The 19,222-nt window shown below is 41.5% G+C and overlaps 1 protein-coding gene across 1 annotated transcript in view; it reads left to right on the top strand.

The window, feature by feature from the left end:
• The window catches only part of dpy (fibrillin-like protein dumpy), a 155,738-nt gene that overhangs the window by 72,547 nt on the left and 63,969 nt on the right, over positions 1-19,222 (top strand). Inside the window, exons 29-44 of the mRNA XM_088264473.1 lie at positions 1,685-10,198; positions 10,778-10,996; positions 11,329-11,511; positions 11,598-11,798; positions 11,885-12,175; positions 12,254-13,396; positions 13,482-13,811; positions 13,899-15,197; positions 15,292-15,597; positions 16,035-16,346; positions 16,425-16,751; positions 17,002-17,316; positions 17,400-17,720; positions 18,072-18,389; positions 18,497-18,808; positions 18,895-19,212. Of these exons, the coding sequence (XP_088120599.1) occupies positions 1,685-10,198; positions 10,778-10,996; positions 11,329-11,511; positions 11,598-11,798; positions 11,885-12,175; positions 12,254-13,396; positions 13,482-13,811; positions 13,899-15,197; positions 15,292-15,597; positions 16,035-16,346; positions 16,425-16,751; positions 17,002-17,316; positions 17,400-17,720; positions 18,072-18,389; positions 18,497-18,808; positions 18,895-19,212 (14,709 nt within the window). The remainder of the gene's footprint in view (positions 1-1,684; positions 10,199-10,777; positions 10,997-11,328; positions 11,512-11,597; positions 11,799-11,884; positions 12,176-12,253; positions 13,397-13,481; positions 13,812-13,898; positions 15,198-15,291; positions 15,598-16,034; positions 16,347-16,424; positions 16,752-17,001; positions 17,317-17,399; positions 17,721-18,071; positions 18,390-18,496; positions 18,809-18,894; positions 19,213-19,222) is intronic.

Below are 19,222 nucleotides of genomic sequence, written 5' to 3'. Positions count from 1 at the left end.
AGAGTTAATGAAGGTCTCTACTAAATAAATAAAAACTTACTTAACCTGGCCAGCATATGACAGATGGTAAGCCCTGTAAATACCCAGACTTCCGTATTCTTCATCTATGTGGAGATATCAATGAAAACTTGTTATTTAAATTCTATGTTAAAGACAGTAGAGTTTTTATTTTTTTAAATTACATGCATTCTCGCAGGAAACTCTTGTTTATCTGAACCAAAATATGTAGTAAGCACACATTAGTTTTTAATTTTTTATTGAATAAAATGTTTTTTTTTTATTACTCAAAATGTTTACATTTTTTTTTTTTTTTTTTATTCATTTAATATATTTACATTTTTATTTATAACATAATAACATTTGAATCATTTATACATATGTAGAACTTTTATATTTCGATTCGCTGTGCCTCTCCATAAAAGAGTCTGTGCTCTTGTGCTTGGAAAGGGACTTACACTCGTGGTTTAATGTTATATAATAAAAGATATAATAGTTTTTTTTAATTTTTTTTTTTTAAAGATTTAAATGTATAGAGCTTTAATTTTTTTCTTGAGAATTTTTATATCATCTATTTTTTTTATTTCTTTAGGGAGTTTATTGAAATGTTTGATTGCCAAATATTTGAAGTTTTGCTGAAATTGCTTGGTGTTGCATTTTGGAATAGAAAAATTGTTTGAGAATCTCGATGATAAATTCTTTGTTAAATTTAAATAGTTATATACTTTTAATATACACATACTTATATACTTTTAATGCATCTATGTAACTGCTACATATTACAGTGCAAATATCCAATAACAACTAAAACCGTGCCTGACATTTGTTTTAAAGCACAAAATCACAAAGTATTTCACTTTTTTTCATTCTTACACTGAGTGACTCTTGTTATAAAGCATTTAGTCGATAAAAGTCAATATACAGCTTCATTTTTAAGTCTGATTGGAAAACCAGATAAAAGAGTGTTCCTGCGGTGAACTATTTATAATTTAGAAGCAATTGAATATTATTAAGTCATAATTAAGATAAGTGTGTTGCTGTTTTCTTACATAAATGATCCGACTAATTTAAACAACCGAGAGTATAAAATAACAAATGTTGAATTGGCGCCGCGCAGCTGAGACCTGAGACGCCATTCAGCTACTCCGGGGTTCCTGAAATCCGAGTCAACTCGCTTGCCGTCCACCGCAATACCTACTTGACCGGTCGGACCGATCTTCCAATATGACGGAATACCTCACGTTGTACAAATATTACTTCATGTACAACCGTGCCTTGCTCCTTCACCTCGCCCCCAGCTCCCCTCTACCTCCCGTATTCTTCTAGTCACCCGTCTTTAGTATTTATGCCCTGAACTTCACTCTGTAAAGCGACGTTGGAGAAGCCCATTGCACCGACTGCGTACATGACACTTACTATATTATGTACATTTCACCAGAGGGTACTTTGAATATGTAGAAAATAGAGTAGGTAAATGCCTGTTTTGTAATTATTAACACTGTATATTATCGAATCTTAACCGCTAATAACACCGCATGCTCGTTCTTGGCTTTTTTGACACTCTTTTTACGCTCGATTTAAAGTAACACCTACTAACAAATGCCGAATTGTAGGATAAGAAACCATGTGAAGATATATAGAATGAATTAACTACCATTGTGTTATTCTTCTTTGACACTTCTAACAGATCTGCAACCCAACCAAACCACTTTAACAGCTAGCACCACCGACACGATCGAAACCACCACACTCCAAACACAATACACCACAGACACTTCTGTAAATAATTTACGTACCACAGATAGTACATTATATACGACTGACGTGACCAAGGCCGAATCAGATTTAGCTAAAACCGGGACCTCGACCCGAGTCGGTCTCACGACGCATCCATCCATGCACACTTCGAAAGAGCAATCGCTTCATACTGACGGGTCAGTCGAAACTACGACATTGGCTTTCGACAAAACTTCTAAAAAAACGTCGGAAAGCATCGAAAACTTAGTAACCGAGTCTAGTTCTACCGGATATTTAAGACCGTCTACCATTCCTGCTTCTGTCTCTTTCACGACAGAATCTGGTGACCCTTCCAGTACTACTTTGCAGCAAAAAATAATTACAAGTACATCGAAAGAATCTGTTTTGAATACTAAAATTAACAATGTATTGGAAATTGATCGCACAACACCGACAGTGAACGTGGATAAATTACCAACTACTCCTACCGAAGATGGTGATTTTGGAGATGATTATTCAAATATCGACGACATTAATAGTACTAAGATTTTCTCAAATAAGTATCCAGAAAAAACATCTCCACCGACCACTCGTACCACACAGTTATCTACAACTAAAAATACCACAATGCATACAATTAACGAAACTAAAACCACACCGGTTTATAAACCCAACAATGTAGACATAAATGAGGATATTACAAAAATCTTAGACATTACACTTCCAACCACTGGCAATTTTAATACATACACTACTCCTATGGAAACCGAAGAAACTTCCACAGAATATGAAATTTCTGGAACAACAGAATCAATAAAGAATCTGTCGCCGGTTACAAATCGCACAAAAGAGATTGTGACTACTGAAGCTCTTACTGAACAAACTACACTACCATTTGATAAACCGTTCACTTCACATTCTCATCAACCCGAAGATGAATCCTACACTGACAATATCGGCGCACATTCTTCGTCTGTCAGTTCAGAAAGCTCCATTACAAAATATAGCATAAATGGATTGAATACAACAATCTACCCTTTAACTGATGAAAACCGAGGTGTCACTACTTCTTATTCTTCCAATAGTAAATTCACAACAGTCAAACCATCCACTGAATACATAAGTAGCAAATCATCCGGAGGTATTTCTCCAATATCTGAATACGATGAGGCGACTGAAGCGCACACCACTCCGTTTGATAACATTAAATCTGTTACGTTTAAGACTACGGAAGGTGTTACTAATGGAAGTACTTCATTTACTTCGCCATCTGATAATGTCGATAAAACAACAAGTATCACTGATACTACAGATCAAACAATTGAACAATTTACTGATGATGTTTCAAAAATCAAAAATTATACATTTACAACGAAAAAGTTTGATACGACGTCAACTACTGAAAAGGTATTTTATGTCACGCCAAATAGTATGCCAGCTATTACTGTCGGAGATAATTATGGAAGCTCTAGTGTTGCAACAATTATTCCAGAAACTAATGAAGGCACAACTCTTCCACCCAATGCGGGCAAATCGACAAGTATTAAAACAACTCCGAATCAGTATGAGGGCTTTACAACTGAAAATTTAGCATTCGAAAATACCAAATACTCATCAACTACTCCTGTTTATATTACACCGGCTAATTATAATAAATCTTATACACTCGCTTCAAATTATACAACACCGGTATCTTTTACAAACGCAACCAGTTTTGCCAGTACTAAAGAGCCTGAATTGTTTCCAAAAAGTTCTACTGAGAAAACGCAACTCTCAAACACCGCTATAGACACAGACTATCCGACACCATTTTATTACAGTACAATTCCATCCGGTGAAGTTGTATCAACTCAAAAACCTACGCTCGAAGGTAGTATCGGAAAACCTACGTCAGTTGCTAATAATAAACCTACTTTAGATATTACAACTGAAAAATCTACTTCAGATATTACAACTGGATCAGATTTTGAATCTAAAACATTTGTACCGATCACAACTTACAAACCTACATCTGAGATTGGTACTAAAAAGTCTACATCGGATATTTTAACTCAAAACCCTATTATGGATCAAACAACCCAAGTTACACCAAATATCAAATCAGAATCATCTGGTACAGGTAATTTTACAGGTATAAAACCTACACCGGAAAGTGTACCCAAAAGTTCCTTGCCAGATAAAACAACTCTTAAGCAACCTCTATTTTCTGAAACAGAATTATCGACGATGGAAGAATATGCGACAACTAACAAACCTTCATCAGATATTTTAACTGGACAATCTACTCCATCCATAAAACCTTCATCGGGCTTTGCAACCGAAAAGCCTAAATTGGATAAAACAAACAAGCCCATGTCAGATATTAAAACCGAAAAACCTTTACCAACATCTAATAGACCATCGTCAGATATTTCAACTGAAAATATTTATTCTTATATTACTTCTAAAAAACCAATATCTAATGCTTCAACTGATACGCCTAGTTTAGATGTGACAACTCAAGTTACGCCAAATCTTAAAACAGAATCACCTATATCGGGAAATATTTCTAAAGGTACTCAGTCAGATTATTCTACTAATCGACCTAAATTGGATAAAACCACTTTAGGGACTCCTTTATTTACTGAATTGGAAACTACTACAACAGAATATTATGACTCTGTAAACGAATCCACATTTAGTATTCCAACCAATATTCCTACTTCAAGCGTAACTTCGAATTTGGCTAAATCAGATATTGAAACTGAAAAACCTTGGTCAGTTATCACAACATATAAACCTGAGACAGATTTAATAACTGAAAAGTCCAGACCAGATGTTACATCAAATAAACCAATATTAGATTTTGCATCTGATAAACCAGCATCACATAAAACAACTCTTAAACATCCATCATATACTGAAATAGAAACACCTACAACAGAATATTATGGGGCCCCCAAACAACCTACATCAGATATTCAGACTGGGAAACCTTTTGTAACTATCACTCCTATGACAGATACAGCAACTGATAAATCTAGGTCCGATACTACAACAAGTGAACCAACATCAGATTTTGGAATTGATAAATCTGTGTCAGATACAAAAACAGCAAAACCTGCGTCAAATAAGACGACTCAAGAGCATCCTTCATATACTGAAACAGAAAGATATACAACAGAAGATTATAGAACGTCTAAAAACCCTACATCTAATATTGAAACTGAAAAACCTTTGTCGGTTACGACAACTTACAATTCTGTGACAGATAAATCAAATGGTAAAATTGAAAAAGATGTAACGACGAAAAAACCAACAACAGGCATTGCATTTGATAAGTCTACATCAGATATTGCAGCTACAAAACCTTTAGACAATATTACAACTCAGAAACCTTCAAACTTCACTGAAATGGAAACACCTACAACAGAGTATTATGGAACTGCTAAACAACCTACACTAGTTATTCAAACTGGGAAACCTTTGATAGTTATCACTCCAATGACAGACACAGCAAATGATAAATCTAGACCCGACATTACAACAGTCAAATCAATATCAGAACTTGAATCTGATAAATCAATATCAGGTACTAAAACTGGAAAACCAGCGCCAGGTAAAACTACTCAACAGTATCCATCATATACGGAAACGGATATTCATACGACGGGGGATTATGAATTGACTAAAACACCGGAATCAGGTATTGATGTTACCACATACCGACCTGCAACTGATTCAACTGATAAATTGAAGCCAGATACTACAACTTTTAAATCTAGACCAGATTATGGATCTGATAAACCTGTATCAGATAGTAAAACAGGAAAACCAGCGCCAAGTAAAACAACTCAACAGTATCCGTCATATATGGAAACGGATATTCATACGACGGAAGATTATGAGTTGACTAAAAATCCGGATTCTAGTACTGATGTTGTCACAACTTACAGACCTGAGACAGATATAACAACTAATAAATTTAGGTCTGATATTACGACTATCAAATCTAAGTCAGATTTTGGATCTGATAAACCTATATCAGATACTAAAACTGGAAAACCAGCGCCAGGTAAAACAACTCAACAGTATCCATCATATACGGATACGGATATTCATACGACGGGGGATTATGAAATGACTAACACACCTGTGTCAAGTACTAAAACTGGAAAACCAGCGCCAGGTAAAACAACTGAACAGAATCCTACATATAAGGAAACGGATATTCATACAACAGAAAATTATGAAATATCTAAAAAACCGGATTCTAGTATTGATGTTGTCATAACTTACAAGCCTGCAACAGATATAACTGATAAATTGAAGCCAGATACTACAACTTTTAAAGCTAGACCAGATTTTGGATCTGATAAACCTGTATCAGATAGTAAAACAAATAAAAATCCGGATTCTAGTGTTGATGTTGTCACAACTTACAGACCTGAGACAGATATAACAACTGATAAATCGAGGTCTGATATTACGACTATCAAATCTAAGCCAGATTTTGGATCTGATAAACCTGTATCAGATACTAAAACTGGAAAACCAGCGCCAGGTAAAACAACTCAACAGTATCCATCATATACGGAAACGGATATTCATACGACGAGAGATTATGAAATGACTAAAACACCTGTGTCAAGTACTCAAACTAGAAAACCAGCGCCAAGTAAAACAAATCAACTGTACCCATCATATACGGAAACGGATATTCATACGACAGAAGATTATGAAATATATGAAAATCCGGATTCTAGTGTTGATGCTGTCACAACTTACAGACCTGAGACAGATATAACAACTGATAAATTTAGGTCTGATATTACGACTATCAAATCTAAGACAGATTTTGGATCTGATAAACCTATATCAGATACTAAAACTGGAAAACCAGCGCCAGGTAAAACAACTCAACAGTATCCATCATATACGGAAACAGATATTCATACGACAGAAGATTATGAAATATATAAAAATCCGGATTCTAGTATTGATGTTGTCACAACTCACAGACCTGCAACAGATATAACTGATAAATTGAAGTCAGATACTACAACTATTAAATCTAGGCCAGATTTTGGATCTGATAAACCTATATCAGGTACTAAAACTGGAAAACCAGCGCCAGGTAAAACAACTCAACAGTATCCATCATATACGGAAACGGATATTCATACGACGGGAGATTTTGAAATGACTAAAAAACCGGAATCAGGTATTGATGTGACTACTTACCGACCTGCAACTGATTTAACTGATAAATTGAAGCCAGACACTACAACTTTTAAATCAAGACCAGATTATGGATCTGATAAACCTGTATCAGATGGTAAAACTAGAAAACCAGCGCCAGGTAAAACAACTCATCAGTATCCGTCATATACGGAAACGGATATTCATACGACAGAAGATTATGAATCGACTAAAAATCCGGATTCTAGTATTGATGTTGTCACAACTTACAGACCTGAGACAGATATAACAACTGATAACTTTAGGTCAGATATTACGACTATCAAATCTAAGCCAGATTTTGGATCTGATAAACCTATATCAGATACTAAAACTGGAAAACCAGCGCCAGGTAAAACAACTCAACAGTATCCATCATATACGGAAACGGATATTCATACGACGGGGGATTATGAAATGACTAAAACACCGGAATCAGGTATTGATGTTACCACATACCGACCTGCAACTGATTCAACTGATAAATTGAAGCCAGACACTACAACTATTAAATCTAGACCAGATTTTGGATCTGATAAACCTGTATCAGATACTAAAACTGGAAATCCAGCGCCAGGTAAAACAATTCAACAGTATCCGTCATATACGGAAAAGGATATTCATACGACGGGAGATTATGAAATATCTAAAAAACCGGATTCAGGTATTGATGTTGTCACAACTTACAGACCCGCAATAGATATAACTGATAAATTGAAGCCAGACACTACAACAATTAAGTCAAAGCCAGTTTTTGGATCTGATAAACCTGTTTCAGATAGTAAAACAGGAAAACCAGCGTCAGGCAAAACAACTCAACAGTATCCATCATATACTGAAACGGAAATGTCTACAACGGAATATTATGGCACATCTAAATATTCTGCATCTGATATTGAAACTGAAAAATCGTTATCAGCTATAACAACTTACAAAACTGTGACAAATACGCCAACTGGTAAAATTGAATCAGACATTACAACAAAGAAACCAACCACAGGTATTGCATTTGATAAGTCTAAGACAGAAACACCTACAACAGAATATTATGATGTATCTAATAAACCTCCATCAGATATTTTAACACAAAAGCCAATCGTCGATGCAACTTCAAATTTATCTAAATCAGGTATTCAAACTGAAAAACCGTCATCAATTATCACTTCTACTCATTCTGATATAGCAACTGAGAAATCCAACCCAGATAATACAACAACTAAACCGATACCAGGTTTTGTATCTGAAAAGTCTAATAAAACGACTCCAATATATCCATCTCACACTAAAACGGAAACACTTACAACAGAATATTATGAAACTGGTACACAACCTACATCGGATATTATAACCAAAAGACCTACTTCATATGTTACCACATATGTACCTACATCAGATATTCAGACTGAAAAACCTTTATCAATCGTCACACCTGATAAATCTGTGACATATATTACAACAAATAAACCGACTACAAATATTGCGGTTGATGAATCTAGATTAAACGTTACGACTAATGTACCGACATCAGTTGTAGCAACCGAAAGACCCAAGTTAGATGCTTCGACTAAAATACCTTCATCGAGTTCTACTTCGAGTTATAAAGATAAGTTATCGACAACTATTTCCGATTTCAAATCTCCTGTTGACTTTACAACAACGAAACTAGACATTAATAACTATCCTAAAAATACTGATCAGACCACAACTGAAGATGAATTCTTTTATGGAGTTCTAGGAACCAATGAAGAATTAGGAAAGTCTAATATTCCTTTGAACAAAAATGATTTTGGGAAAACAACAATGCGACCCAAAACTACTTCTAAAGTTTTTTCAACAACAACTCCGTTCACCAACAATATGCAAAACAAATCGAGGCCTGATGATTACAATACAACACCTAAAATGACAAGTATTCAGAGTGATCATACTGGTGCCGAAACTAAACAAGAAATTTCAACAACTCCTTCTCCCAAAAGTGCAACAGATCAAAAAGATGTGACTGAAACTATTTTATCATCTTCAGTCATTCCACAAACTAAAGAAAGCGAATTCGAATCATCCACTAAACCTTTAGATGCCCAAACAACGGAAGAGACGACAACGACAGATATATTTGATTTCTCGATGGATGGACAACATGCCATAGGTTCTGAAACCAGAGTTAAGGTCACAACACCTCCATCAGCTAATAAATATACAACTCTGTCCGGTCTCGTCTCCACCACGGAGAAATCATCCAAGGAGAAATCAACAACCGTAAGGGAACGAGGTACAACCACACAGGTACCAAAAAGCACTAGTGGTACTGATATGCCTGGTGGGAAATTAACAACCAAACGTGTTGATTTGGAAGAAAACGAGTCTACCTCGTTTAAGCCAGAGGACGAGGACCAATTTACCAATGGTTTAACTGATCCTGCAACCAAAGTCTATAGTCAAACTACCTCTTCTGAGGGTTTATATGTCCCTGTAACAACAACAGACGGCCAAAGTCTGTCTGGAATACCAGATCAAATTTCTACTATTTTGGATACTACTACAGAAAATCATAAGGATTTAGTCGAACAAGAAACCAAGTATATGGTCACTTCTAAAACAACCCATAGTATAAAAAACACTCAGAAATATGTTACGCCCACATATTCTACACTCGATTCCAATGGTGTAGTAAAAGTGACGACAAATAAGTTTGCAAGTACTACAGAAAATGTTGGTACTGCACACTCGACTTTAGAAACATCAACCGATCACGCTTTTACCACAGTTGAATCTGATCACTCGGAAATTGTTACGGAATATTTAGAAAATGATCTTTCAATTGGTAAAACCACTTTGAAAGATGAGTCTCCTTTAGTAACTACAACGGAAAAGATCGGTCATACTTCCTCAAGGCCGGAAGATTCATCGAGTCAACCGACATCCACTCGTGGAATGGTAGATGATGCATTGGGCAAATCGGCAGTGACCCAACGAATTCCTAGTTCCGGTACACACCCAGACATACACCCGACAGACCTGACAGAACCGAACACTCATTTTACTAATTCACCAACTAACAAGCAATGTGTGGAAGACGCGGACTGCCCAGCATCTGAGGCCTGCTCTTCAGGGGTTTGCGAAAATCCTTGTATGAATCAGACGAACCGGTGCGCGAACAATTCCATTTGTTCGGTGTCTAATCACACATTGATATGCGAGTGTCCTAACGGCCTTGTGGGGAATCCCAACGAGGACTGCAGACGAGGTATAACAATTATTAATATTTAATAAACCTAATGAAAATGGTATGATAATTGAATTGGCAAATAGAGATACGACACACTTGCGTCAGATTAAATTCTGGAATTGTGGCAAAAGACGGTCATTTGTGTATTTTTGGTGTGGAAAAATTCATTCTAAAAATAGACAGTCGGCAGTTTTATGCTACTATTTTTGAGCTGCTCTGATGGAAATTTGTAGTTTTTCAATTTTCGATTCATTCAATATGTATATATTTATATTACATAAAATTAAGATAATATATCTAACTTTTATTCACCCATCGACTGTACATACAAATTATATGGAATGTGCTTTTATTAAAAATATACATTTAAAGTACGATATTTAAAAAAATAAAATAAAATAAACCTCCCGTCCACCCATATCCCAAAAAAGATTGTACAAAATGAATAATATTTGTATAAAACACTGTAATATATAATCATGGTTTTCTCAAGCTAATCATTAACAGGATTCCAGATGGCGACAATCTCCAGTTTTTTTGTGTTTTGAGCTAATTTGACGCTTGCCTAATAATTAACATGTAACCATTGTAACATAGACCCTCCCGGAAGCCCCAAGGCCCCTGAGCCGTGCGTGTCAGACTCTGACTGCATAGAGACAGAGGCCTGCTATATGGGCCTGTGCCACTTCCCTTGCAACTTCGGCAAGGTGTGTGGCATCGGAGCCAAGTGCCAGGTCAAGATGCACCGCCCTCTTTGTACATGTCCCAAAGGATTTGACGGGAATCCCGCTATAAAATGTTCTCCGTTTAAAAAGTGTAAGACCCCCTTCCCGTAATATCTCTGGTGCTGACGGCCCTCGCTTGACCACCGCCTCGACCACACCCTCAGCTACCCGGACAGTGGACTCGCCGCTCCACAGTCAGTTGGCTGGTCAAGTGAGGACCGTACGCGCCCAAACTATTAATTTTAAACTATTTTAATTTAATTTATTAATTCACAATCCACTTTGCACTAACGTAATATCGCAACAGGCATTTATGTACTGTATATATGTATTATCTGTACAATTTGAACGATCGTGATCTATGTGTATTTTGGATGTATATATTATCTTGTAAATACAAATATGGTTTTGAATTTTGTATAGTGAGTTGCAATACCAATGAGGAATGTCAGCTCACCGAAGCTTGCATCAATCACGCATGCCAACGGCCGTGCGATATACATAATCCCTGCGTGCACAATGCCGTTTGTATAAACACCAATCACGGATCAGACTGCAGCTGCGCCGAAGGATACCAGGGCAACGGATATGTCGGATGCGTTCCAGGTAAGCTCGCTAATTCTCAACACCCATCGCATCGCATTGGTTCGGCTAAACTTGTACCATATTTTAACGAAACCCTTTTTTACTAGTGATAAATTATCAACCGATATGCCAATACAATGAGGATTGCCCACCGGAGCTTCTATGCGACAGACTGAACCGAGTGTGCATCAATCCCTGCGAGGAGGACTCTTGCGGCGAAAATGCAGAATGTCTTCCGGCCAACCACGGAATCGAATGTAAATGCTACGCGGGATTCAGTGGAAACCCATATGTTGAATGCTCCCAAGGTTATTACTCACTGACTTCACCTTATATACACAGTACAAAGTCGACACCTCAAGCGGCCGAACTTACTAATTAATTTTCTTTAAAGTTCAAGGATGTCGATCGGACAGCGAATGCCATACGTCCGAAGCTTGCATTAACGGTAAATGTGCGTCTCCTTGCCAATGCGGACCCAACGCAGTATGCGACGTCATCAATCACCAACCTTACTGTAAGTGTCTGGCGGGTTACACTGGAAATCCCGCTATCGGATGCAAAAGGCCCGATAACCCGTGTGTGCCCAACCCGTGTGGAATTCACGCCCTGTGTGAAATCGACGATGGTAATCCGATATGCTTCTGTCCTAGAGGCTTAACAGGAAACCCCTTCAAAAATTGCAGTATGTTTTCTACTTTCGTAAAATGATTTATTTTCATTCGCTTACAAGAAATTATATGCCGAATCTTATCTTTTTCAGTTCCCGAAGGAGACGAATGCTCTCCGAACCCGTGCGGACCCAATTCCGGATGCAGGATTGTAAACGGCAAAGCTTCATGTTTCTGCTTGCCAGAATTTGAAGGAAATCCTCCGGCTATAAATTGCGCCCTCCCCAGCAACCCCTGCGATCCATCGCCTTGCGGCCCGAATACTCAGTGCTCGTTACTGAGCAATGGTTTCGCAAAGTGTACATGCTTACCCGGATATTTGGAAAGTCCAAATACCATCCGAGGTTGCGTGGAACCCAGGAATCCTTGCGAACCCAACCCTTGCGGACCCGGAGCGAGCTGCGACCCGAGTAGAAACCCCGTCTGTTTCTGCAGAGAACCGACCATCGGAAATCCGTACAAAAATTGCGTCGAACCGGTTAAGGCGGACGTTTTATGTCTTCCCGGACCTTGCGGGAGAAATTCAGATTGCTACGTTTCCGAAAATAGAGAGAAGTGCTTCTGCAGGACCGGTTTTATCGGGGACCCGTATACCGGGTGCAGACTGCAGCCGGCTAATCCGTGCTTCCCCAACCCGTGCGGACCCAACACCGTGTGCAGAGTGGATCACAACGGCTCACCGTTGTGCGCTTGTTTGGAAGGCACTACGGGTAATCCCGCCGGGCCCGAAGGATGCCAGAGCTACGAGTGCAGAGTGGATGATGATTGCGCTCAAGACAAGGCTTGCATCGGCTACCGCTGTCGAGATCCTTGCCCGGGTTCTTGTGGAACGAACGCCGTATGCCGAGTTGAAAAACACCATCCCGTGTGCTCTTGCATTCACGATTACATCGGAAATCCCGTTATCAAATGCTATCCAGTACCTCTCGAAAGGAATCCATGCTCTCCTTCTCCGTGCGGTCTCAATACGCTCTGCCAAGTGTCTCTCGGCAGACCCGTCTGTTCTTGTTTGCACGATTTCATCGGGAACCCCGAAGCCGGGTGCAATCCCGAGTGCTCCATCAATTCCGACTGTCCCGAAGATAAGGCCTGCATCAACAGGCATTGCGAAAACCCGTGTTACGACGGATCCGTCTGCGGCCTTCAAGCTCTATGCCAAGTACGTGACCATACGGCATCCTGCGTTTGCCCGGATGGTTTCTTTGGCGATCCGCTCTTCATGTGTATGGAACTACGTAAGTTATACGGTTACACCTTGAAGTTTCACAAACGTAGTTAAAGTTAGCGATCTATAGTTACATATTGTATTTTTGTTTCCAGCTCCTATAATAACTCCGGTACAAAATACCTCGAGGCCGTGTTTACCATCCCCGTGCAATGCGGACGCTTCTTGCAACCCGTACGGCAATCAAGTGGCCATCTGCGACGAGTGCGTCGGGAATACCGAGAGCTCTTATTGCAATCCCGAATGCTTACTGAACTCAGATTGTCCCTTCGATAAGGCGTGCATCCGGGAAAAATGTACCGACCCGTGCCCGGGTTCGTGCGGAGTGAACGCGTATTGTAACGTCTATAATCACAACCCAATCTGTATCTGTCCCGATGGTCTCGTTGGAAATCCATTTGAACATTGTTCTGTTCCCACAGCGTGTAAGTATTAATTATTTATCAGTTTGAATATTTTTAAGTTATCGTTTTCATCGTGGAGACAATTAATTTGATGATTTCATTTTTCAGATCCTGTTGAAGAACAAGTCTCGTGTGAAAATATTCCTTGTGGAGTAAATGCGGAATGCAGAGAACAAAACGGAGTTCTGGCTTGCGTTTGTAAACACGATTTCTACGGAGATCCTCTTATCGCGTGCCGTCCCGAATGTATTCTAAACAGCGATTGCGCTTTGACTAAGGCCTGTATCAACAACAAATGTGACGATCCCTGCAGCGGCGTCTGCGGAATCAACGCCGAGTGCGAAGCAGTCAACCACCATCCCGTGTGCTACTGTCCTCCGGGATATTCCGGAGACCCGTTCGTATTTTGTCAAACATTCAAGCCTTCGGTGCCACCTATTCAGAGCGTGACTAGAAACCCCTGCGACCCTTCGCCTTGCGGACCCTTCAGCAGGTGCATCGTCTCCGCCGAAGGTTTCGCAACCTGTTCTTGTCTACCCGGATGCAAGGGGGTGCCGCCTGTGTGCCAACCCGAATGTATCGTCAGCTCGGATTGCGAGCAGACCAAGTCTTGCATCAATCAGAAGTGCCAGGATCCGTGTCCCGGAAGCTGCGGGGCCGGAGCTCAGTGCGTTGTCATAAACCATAATCCCATCTGCAGCTGTCCGCCCGGCAACCAGGGAGATCCGTTCGTGCACTGCTACATTCCGGTGCTGGCTGCGGAAGGAGAAGAGAAGACCCCGAACAACCCTTGCATTCCCTCTCCTTGCGGTCCCAACTCCATCTGCCAAGTGGACCAAGGTCACCCGGTGTGCTCGTGCGTCGCCAACTATTTGGGCAAACCGCCTTACTGCAGACCCGAGTGCGTAATCAGCCAAGAGTGTCCCCGGGATAAGGCTTGCATCCAAGAAAAGTGTCTAGATCCCTGCCCCAACAGCTGCGGCCAAAACGCCAAGTGCGACGTCGTGAACCACACGCCTTTCTGTAGTTGCTTACCCGGCTTCCAGGGAGACGCCTTCATCGGATGCTCCAAGACACCTCCTCAGCCCCCCGCTAGACACGATCCGTGCAATCCGTCACCTTGCGGTGAAAATGCGCAATGTTCGGAATTGAACGGCATGGCGAGGTGTAATTGTATTCCGCCTAACATCGGAAACCCATACGCCGGAGGTTGTCGTCCGGAATGCACTATTAATTCAGACTGTTCCAGTCATCTCGTCTGTTTGTCCAAACACTGCAGAGATCCTTGCAAGGGCCTGTGCGGGATAAACGCGGAGTGTTCCGTCACAAACCACATTCCGGTCTGCGCTTGCATTTCCGGATATTCTGGAGATGCTTTCAAAGGTTGTCGGCAAACACCGATCACAGGTAAGTGCTCGACATAACACTGTTCGTTATATATATATTTTTGTATGCAAAAGTGTGCGCGCGATCTAACGTTGGTTTGTTACATTTTGGATAGTCCTGGCCGAAGAAGACCCGTGCGAGCCGTCGCCGTGTGGCCCCAACAGCGTGTGTCGCGTGAGTGGCGAGCGCGCGGTGTGCGCGTGCCTGCCCGGCTACCAGGGGAGCCCGCCGGGCTGCCACCCCGAGTGCACGGTGAGCTCCGAGTGCAGCCAGCACAAGGCTTGCATCCAGCAGCACTGCGTGGACCCGTGCCCCGGCACCTGCGGCTTCAACGCTCGCTGCCAGGTCATCAACCACAACCCGGTCTGCAGTTGCCCTTCAGGAATGACGGGCGACCCGTTTGTGCAGTGCTTCGAAAATGGTTAGTAATTCTATAACATCAATGCATTTTAGCCGACTGACTGCTATATCTCAATTATTTCAATGATCCCGTGATAACAGAATTTCCACCATTTTGAGACAAACAGAATTCAATATTGAAAGCTGTCCCACTGCATACCCAGATCTGATACAGAAGTATCTAGGCTTCCTGATGGACCAAAGCATTTTTTGTTTTTTTATTTTATTAACTAAGTTGTGTCCCGATTTTCACCACCACCAACTTTTCTAGAAGTGCCACGGTGTAGGCAGTACAATAGGAAGTATAGTAGAAATCGATAGGAATATTTTTAAAGGAGACTTCGATTATCATACTTCTTAGGTGTAAAGGATCTATTTATTTTAGGTTGAATGTTTTGCTCCTATTTTCCACTAAGTAAAATTTAATTATTCTCACACATAACCGGTTGACATTCACAGAGGTAGCGCCGGTGGTCAACCCGTGCTTGCCTTCGCCGTGTGGCGCCAATGCCGAGTGCCGACTGGTGGACTCGCGCGCAGTGTGTTCCTGCACGAGCGGCATGCTCGGAGCCCCGCCCAACTGCAGGCCCGAGTGCCTCATCCACCAGGACTGCCCGTCCAATCTCGCGTGTGTCAATAGAAAGTGCAAAGACCCGTGTTCCGGCTCGTGCGGGTTCAACGCCGTGTGCTACGTCCAGAACCACCAGCCCATGTGCTCCTGCATGGACAGGTTCGAGGGAGACCCCTTCTCCGGCTGCAATCCCATCCGAGGTAAGTGTCCACCGCTCCCGCTACTCCCAGATACCGCCAGGTATGTCAAGTAACTCACTGTACATATTCACGTTCCAGTTGCAGATGTAAATGTGCTAGATGTTTGCAATCCCTCTCCCTGCGGAATGAACACTATCTGTACAGAAAAGAACGGTGTCGGGTCTTGTATATGTGTACATAATTATCACGGAAATCCATACTCTGTCGGCTGTAGACCGGAATGTGTCCTCAATGCCGACTGTCCCAAAGACAAAGCTTGTAGAAATAACATTTGCCAGAATCCGTGCGAGGGAATGTGCGGACGAGATTCTCTCTGTCGTGTCATAAATCACTCACCAGCATGTTATTGCCCGCAAGATTCCAGTGGAAACCCGCATGTTGCATGTAGTCGTATTGTCCATAATCGTAAGCTTCATCCTTCATTTTCATATACTGTACCCATTAAAAATTTCTCCATATAGATTCGGGAGTAACCGCACAAATTAACGGAAGTTGATAATCAATCGAAACATCTCGAATAGTTAAACCTATCTTCAGCTTTTCTGAAATACAATTTTTGGGAGGTTTTGAATGGGCGCGGTATACTTTCAAAATATGCATGAATATCTAATATTATCGATTATCACCCGACATGAATGCATGATCATTATTTCAGCCGTAATATCCGTATCGCAATATCCGTGCGACCCGTCTCCGTGCGGTCCCTATAGCGCTTGTAAGGTCACGAGTGACCACCCCGTGTGCTCGTGCTTAGCCGACTATCTCGGCTCCCCCCCCAACTGCCACCCCGAATGTTGGGTAAACTCGGATTGCGCTCAAGACAGAGCTTGCGTGTCGGGGAAGTGTTCCGACCCGTGTCCCGGAGTCTGCGGATCCAATGCGCGGTGTCGTGTGGTCAACCATAATCCCAACTGCGTGTGCGTCCCAAACTACGCCGGCGATCCCTTTGTGCGCTGTAACTTTATCGAAAGTAAGCCGTACAATAATTATTTCCCGGAATAAATTTGCCTCGATCGTATTCTAGATGTTTTACAAAAACTGAATTTATTCTAGAACACCCGATTATATCGAGGTCTAACCCGTGCGCTCCCTCTCCCTGCGGACCCAACTCGGTTTGTAGACCCATAGGAGATCGAGCAACTTGCTCGTGCGCGCCCTACCACGTAGGCAATCCCCCCAACTGTCGGCCCGAGTGCGTGATCAATGCGGAGTGCCCTCCTGCCCAAGCTTGCGTGAAGGGGCGATGCGCGGACCCGTGTCCGGGCGCCTGCGGCTATAACGCCCGTTGCCACCCGGTGGCGCACTCTCCTCGTTGTACTTGTTTGTCAGGATATACCGGGGACCCCTTTTCAGGATGCTCTCTAATTGTGAATAGTAAGAGATTTTCATTAGTGCCCCTAACATTACACGCTTAACAATGATACCTACCACGTTTTGTTTTTTTTTGACAACTAATAAAAAATAACAATATTTTAACGTTTTATTTTAATCTACTACCACGAATATAACCGATTGTACAAAATATTCTAAAACACAAAATTTAATTAAACTAAATTAATAATATCATTAATAATTTAAAAAAAAAAAAAAAAAAAAAAAACACTGAACCGCAACAAACTAACCGAAGGTTTTTCACTACACGGGCAATGATAAAATGACGCCTTTGGTTGTGGACTGAGAACTTAATGTCTGTTCACACTCAGAAGGTGAAATAAAACGTTTCAGCGGAGGAAGCGCCCCGCGACCCGTGCAACCCGTCTCCCTGCGGCCCTAACGCCATCTGCCGGCAACAGAACGGAGCCGGCTCGTGCACTTGTCAGGAAGAGTATTTCGGCGACCCCTACACCGGGTGTCGGCCCGAGTGCATTATGAACTATGACTGCGCCAGAGACAAAGCCTGCGTCAATAATAAATGCGTAGACCCGTGTCCGGGCACTTGCGGTTTGAACGCCGAATGTAGCGTCAACAATCACGCACCTTCTTGCTCTTGTCTGCCCGGACACGTAGGGAACCCTCTACGCGCGTGCCATCTACCTCCTACTAGTAAGCTTTTATTTTCTCTTTTCTTATTACTCTTTTGTTTCTTCATTTCTGTATATCTTTCTCTTTTCTGTATTTTTAATATATTATCTTGTCTTCCCGATCCTCAGTTATCAAAGACGAAGTCAGACCTTGCGAACCGTCTCCGTGCGGTCCGTACAGCCAGTGTCGCGTCGTGAATGGTCACGCGGTGTGTTCTTGTTTGGAATATTGCGTCGGCTCTCCGCCGTCGTGCCACCCGGAATGCGTTGTGAGCGCCGATTGTCCCCAAGATAAAGCTTGTATCGGACAGAAATGCCACGACCCGTGTCCCGGGACGTGCGGTATAAACGCACGTTGCCTCGTCGTCAATCACAATCCCATTTGTAGTTGCCTTTCTGGCTTCACGGGTGATCCGTTCGATAGATGCGTTCCGGAAGAAAGTAAGGAATTATGCCAAAATCCATTGACTTTGTATAGCAGTCTATACGTTACATTTCTAATTTCTAACGAAATATATTTTTTGTAGAACGTATTGAAAAACCAAGTGGTAATCCCTGCATTCCATCGCCGTGCGGTCCGTTCTCTACTTGTAGAGTAGTGGAAGACCATCCGGTGTGCTCTTGTTTGACTAATTACCTAGGAAGACCACCATACTGTAGACCTGAATGTTCCATCAACTCGGAATGTCCCGGCAATTTGGCTTGTATTAGGGAAAAGTGTATGGATCCTTGCCCAGGGTCGTGCGGCACTCACGCTTCGTGCACTGTAATCAAACACGTACCAGTATGTACGTGTGACGATGGATATACCGGCGATCCGTTTTCAGCTTGCTCGCCTATTCCCAGTAAGACTTT

The sequence above is a fragment of the Brachycentrus maculatus genome, unplaced genomic scaffold, assembly GCF_059751285.1.
Source record: "Brachycentrus maculatus isolate JH-2025_06_01 unplaced genomic scaffold, ASM5975128v1 h1tg000227l, whole genome shotgun sequence".
Classification (NCBI taxonomy): Eukaryota; Metazoa; Arthropoda; class Insecta; order Trichoptera; family Brachycentridae; genus Brachycentrus; species Brachycentrus maculatus.
The sequence above is the reverse complement of the archived record's forward strand: the minus strand, read 5'-3'. Positions and strand labels throughout refer to the sequence as shown.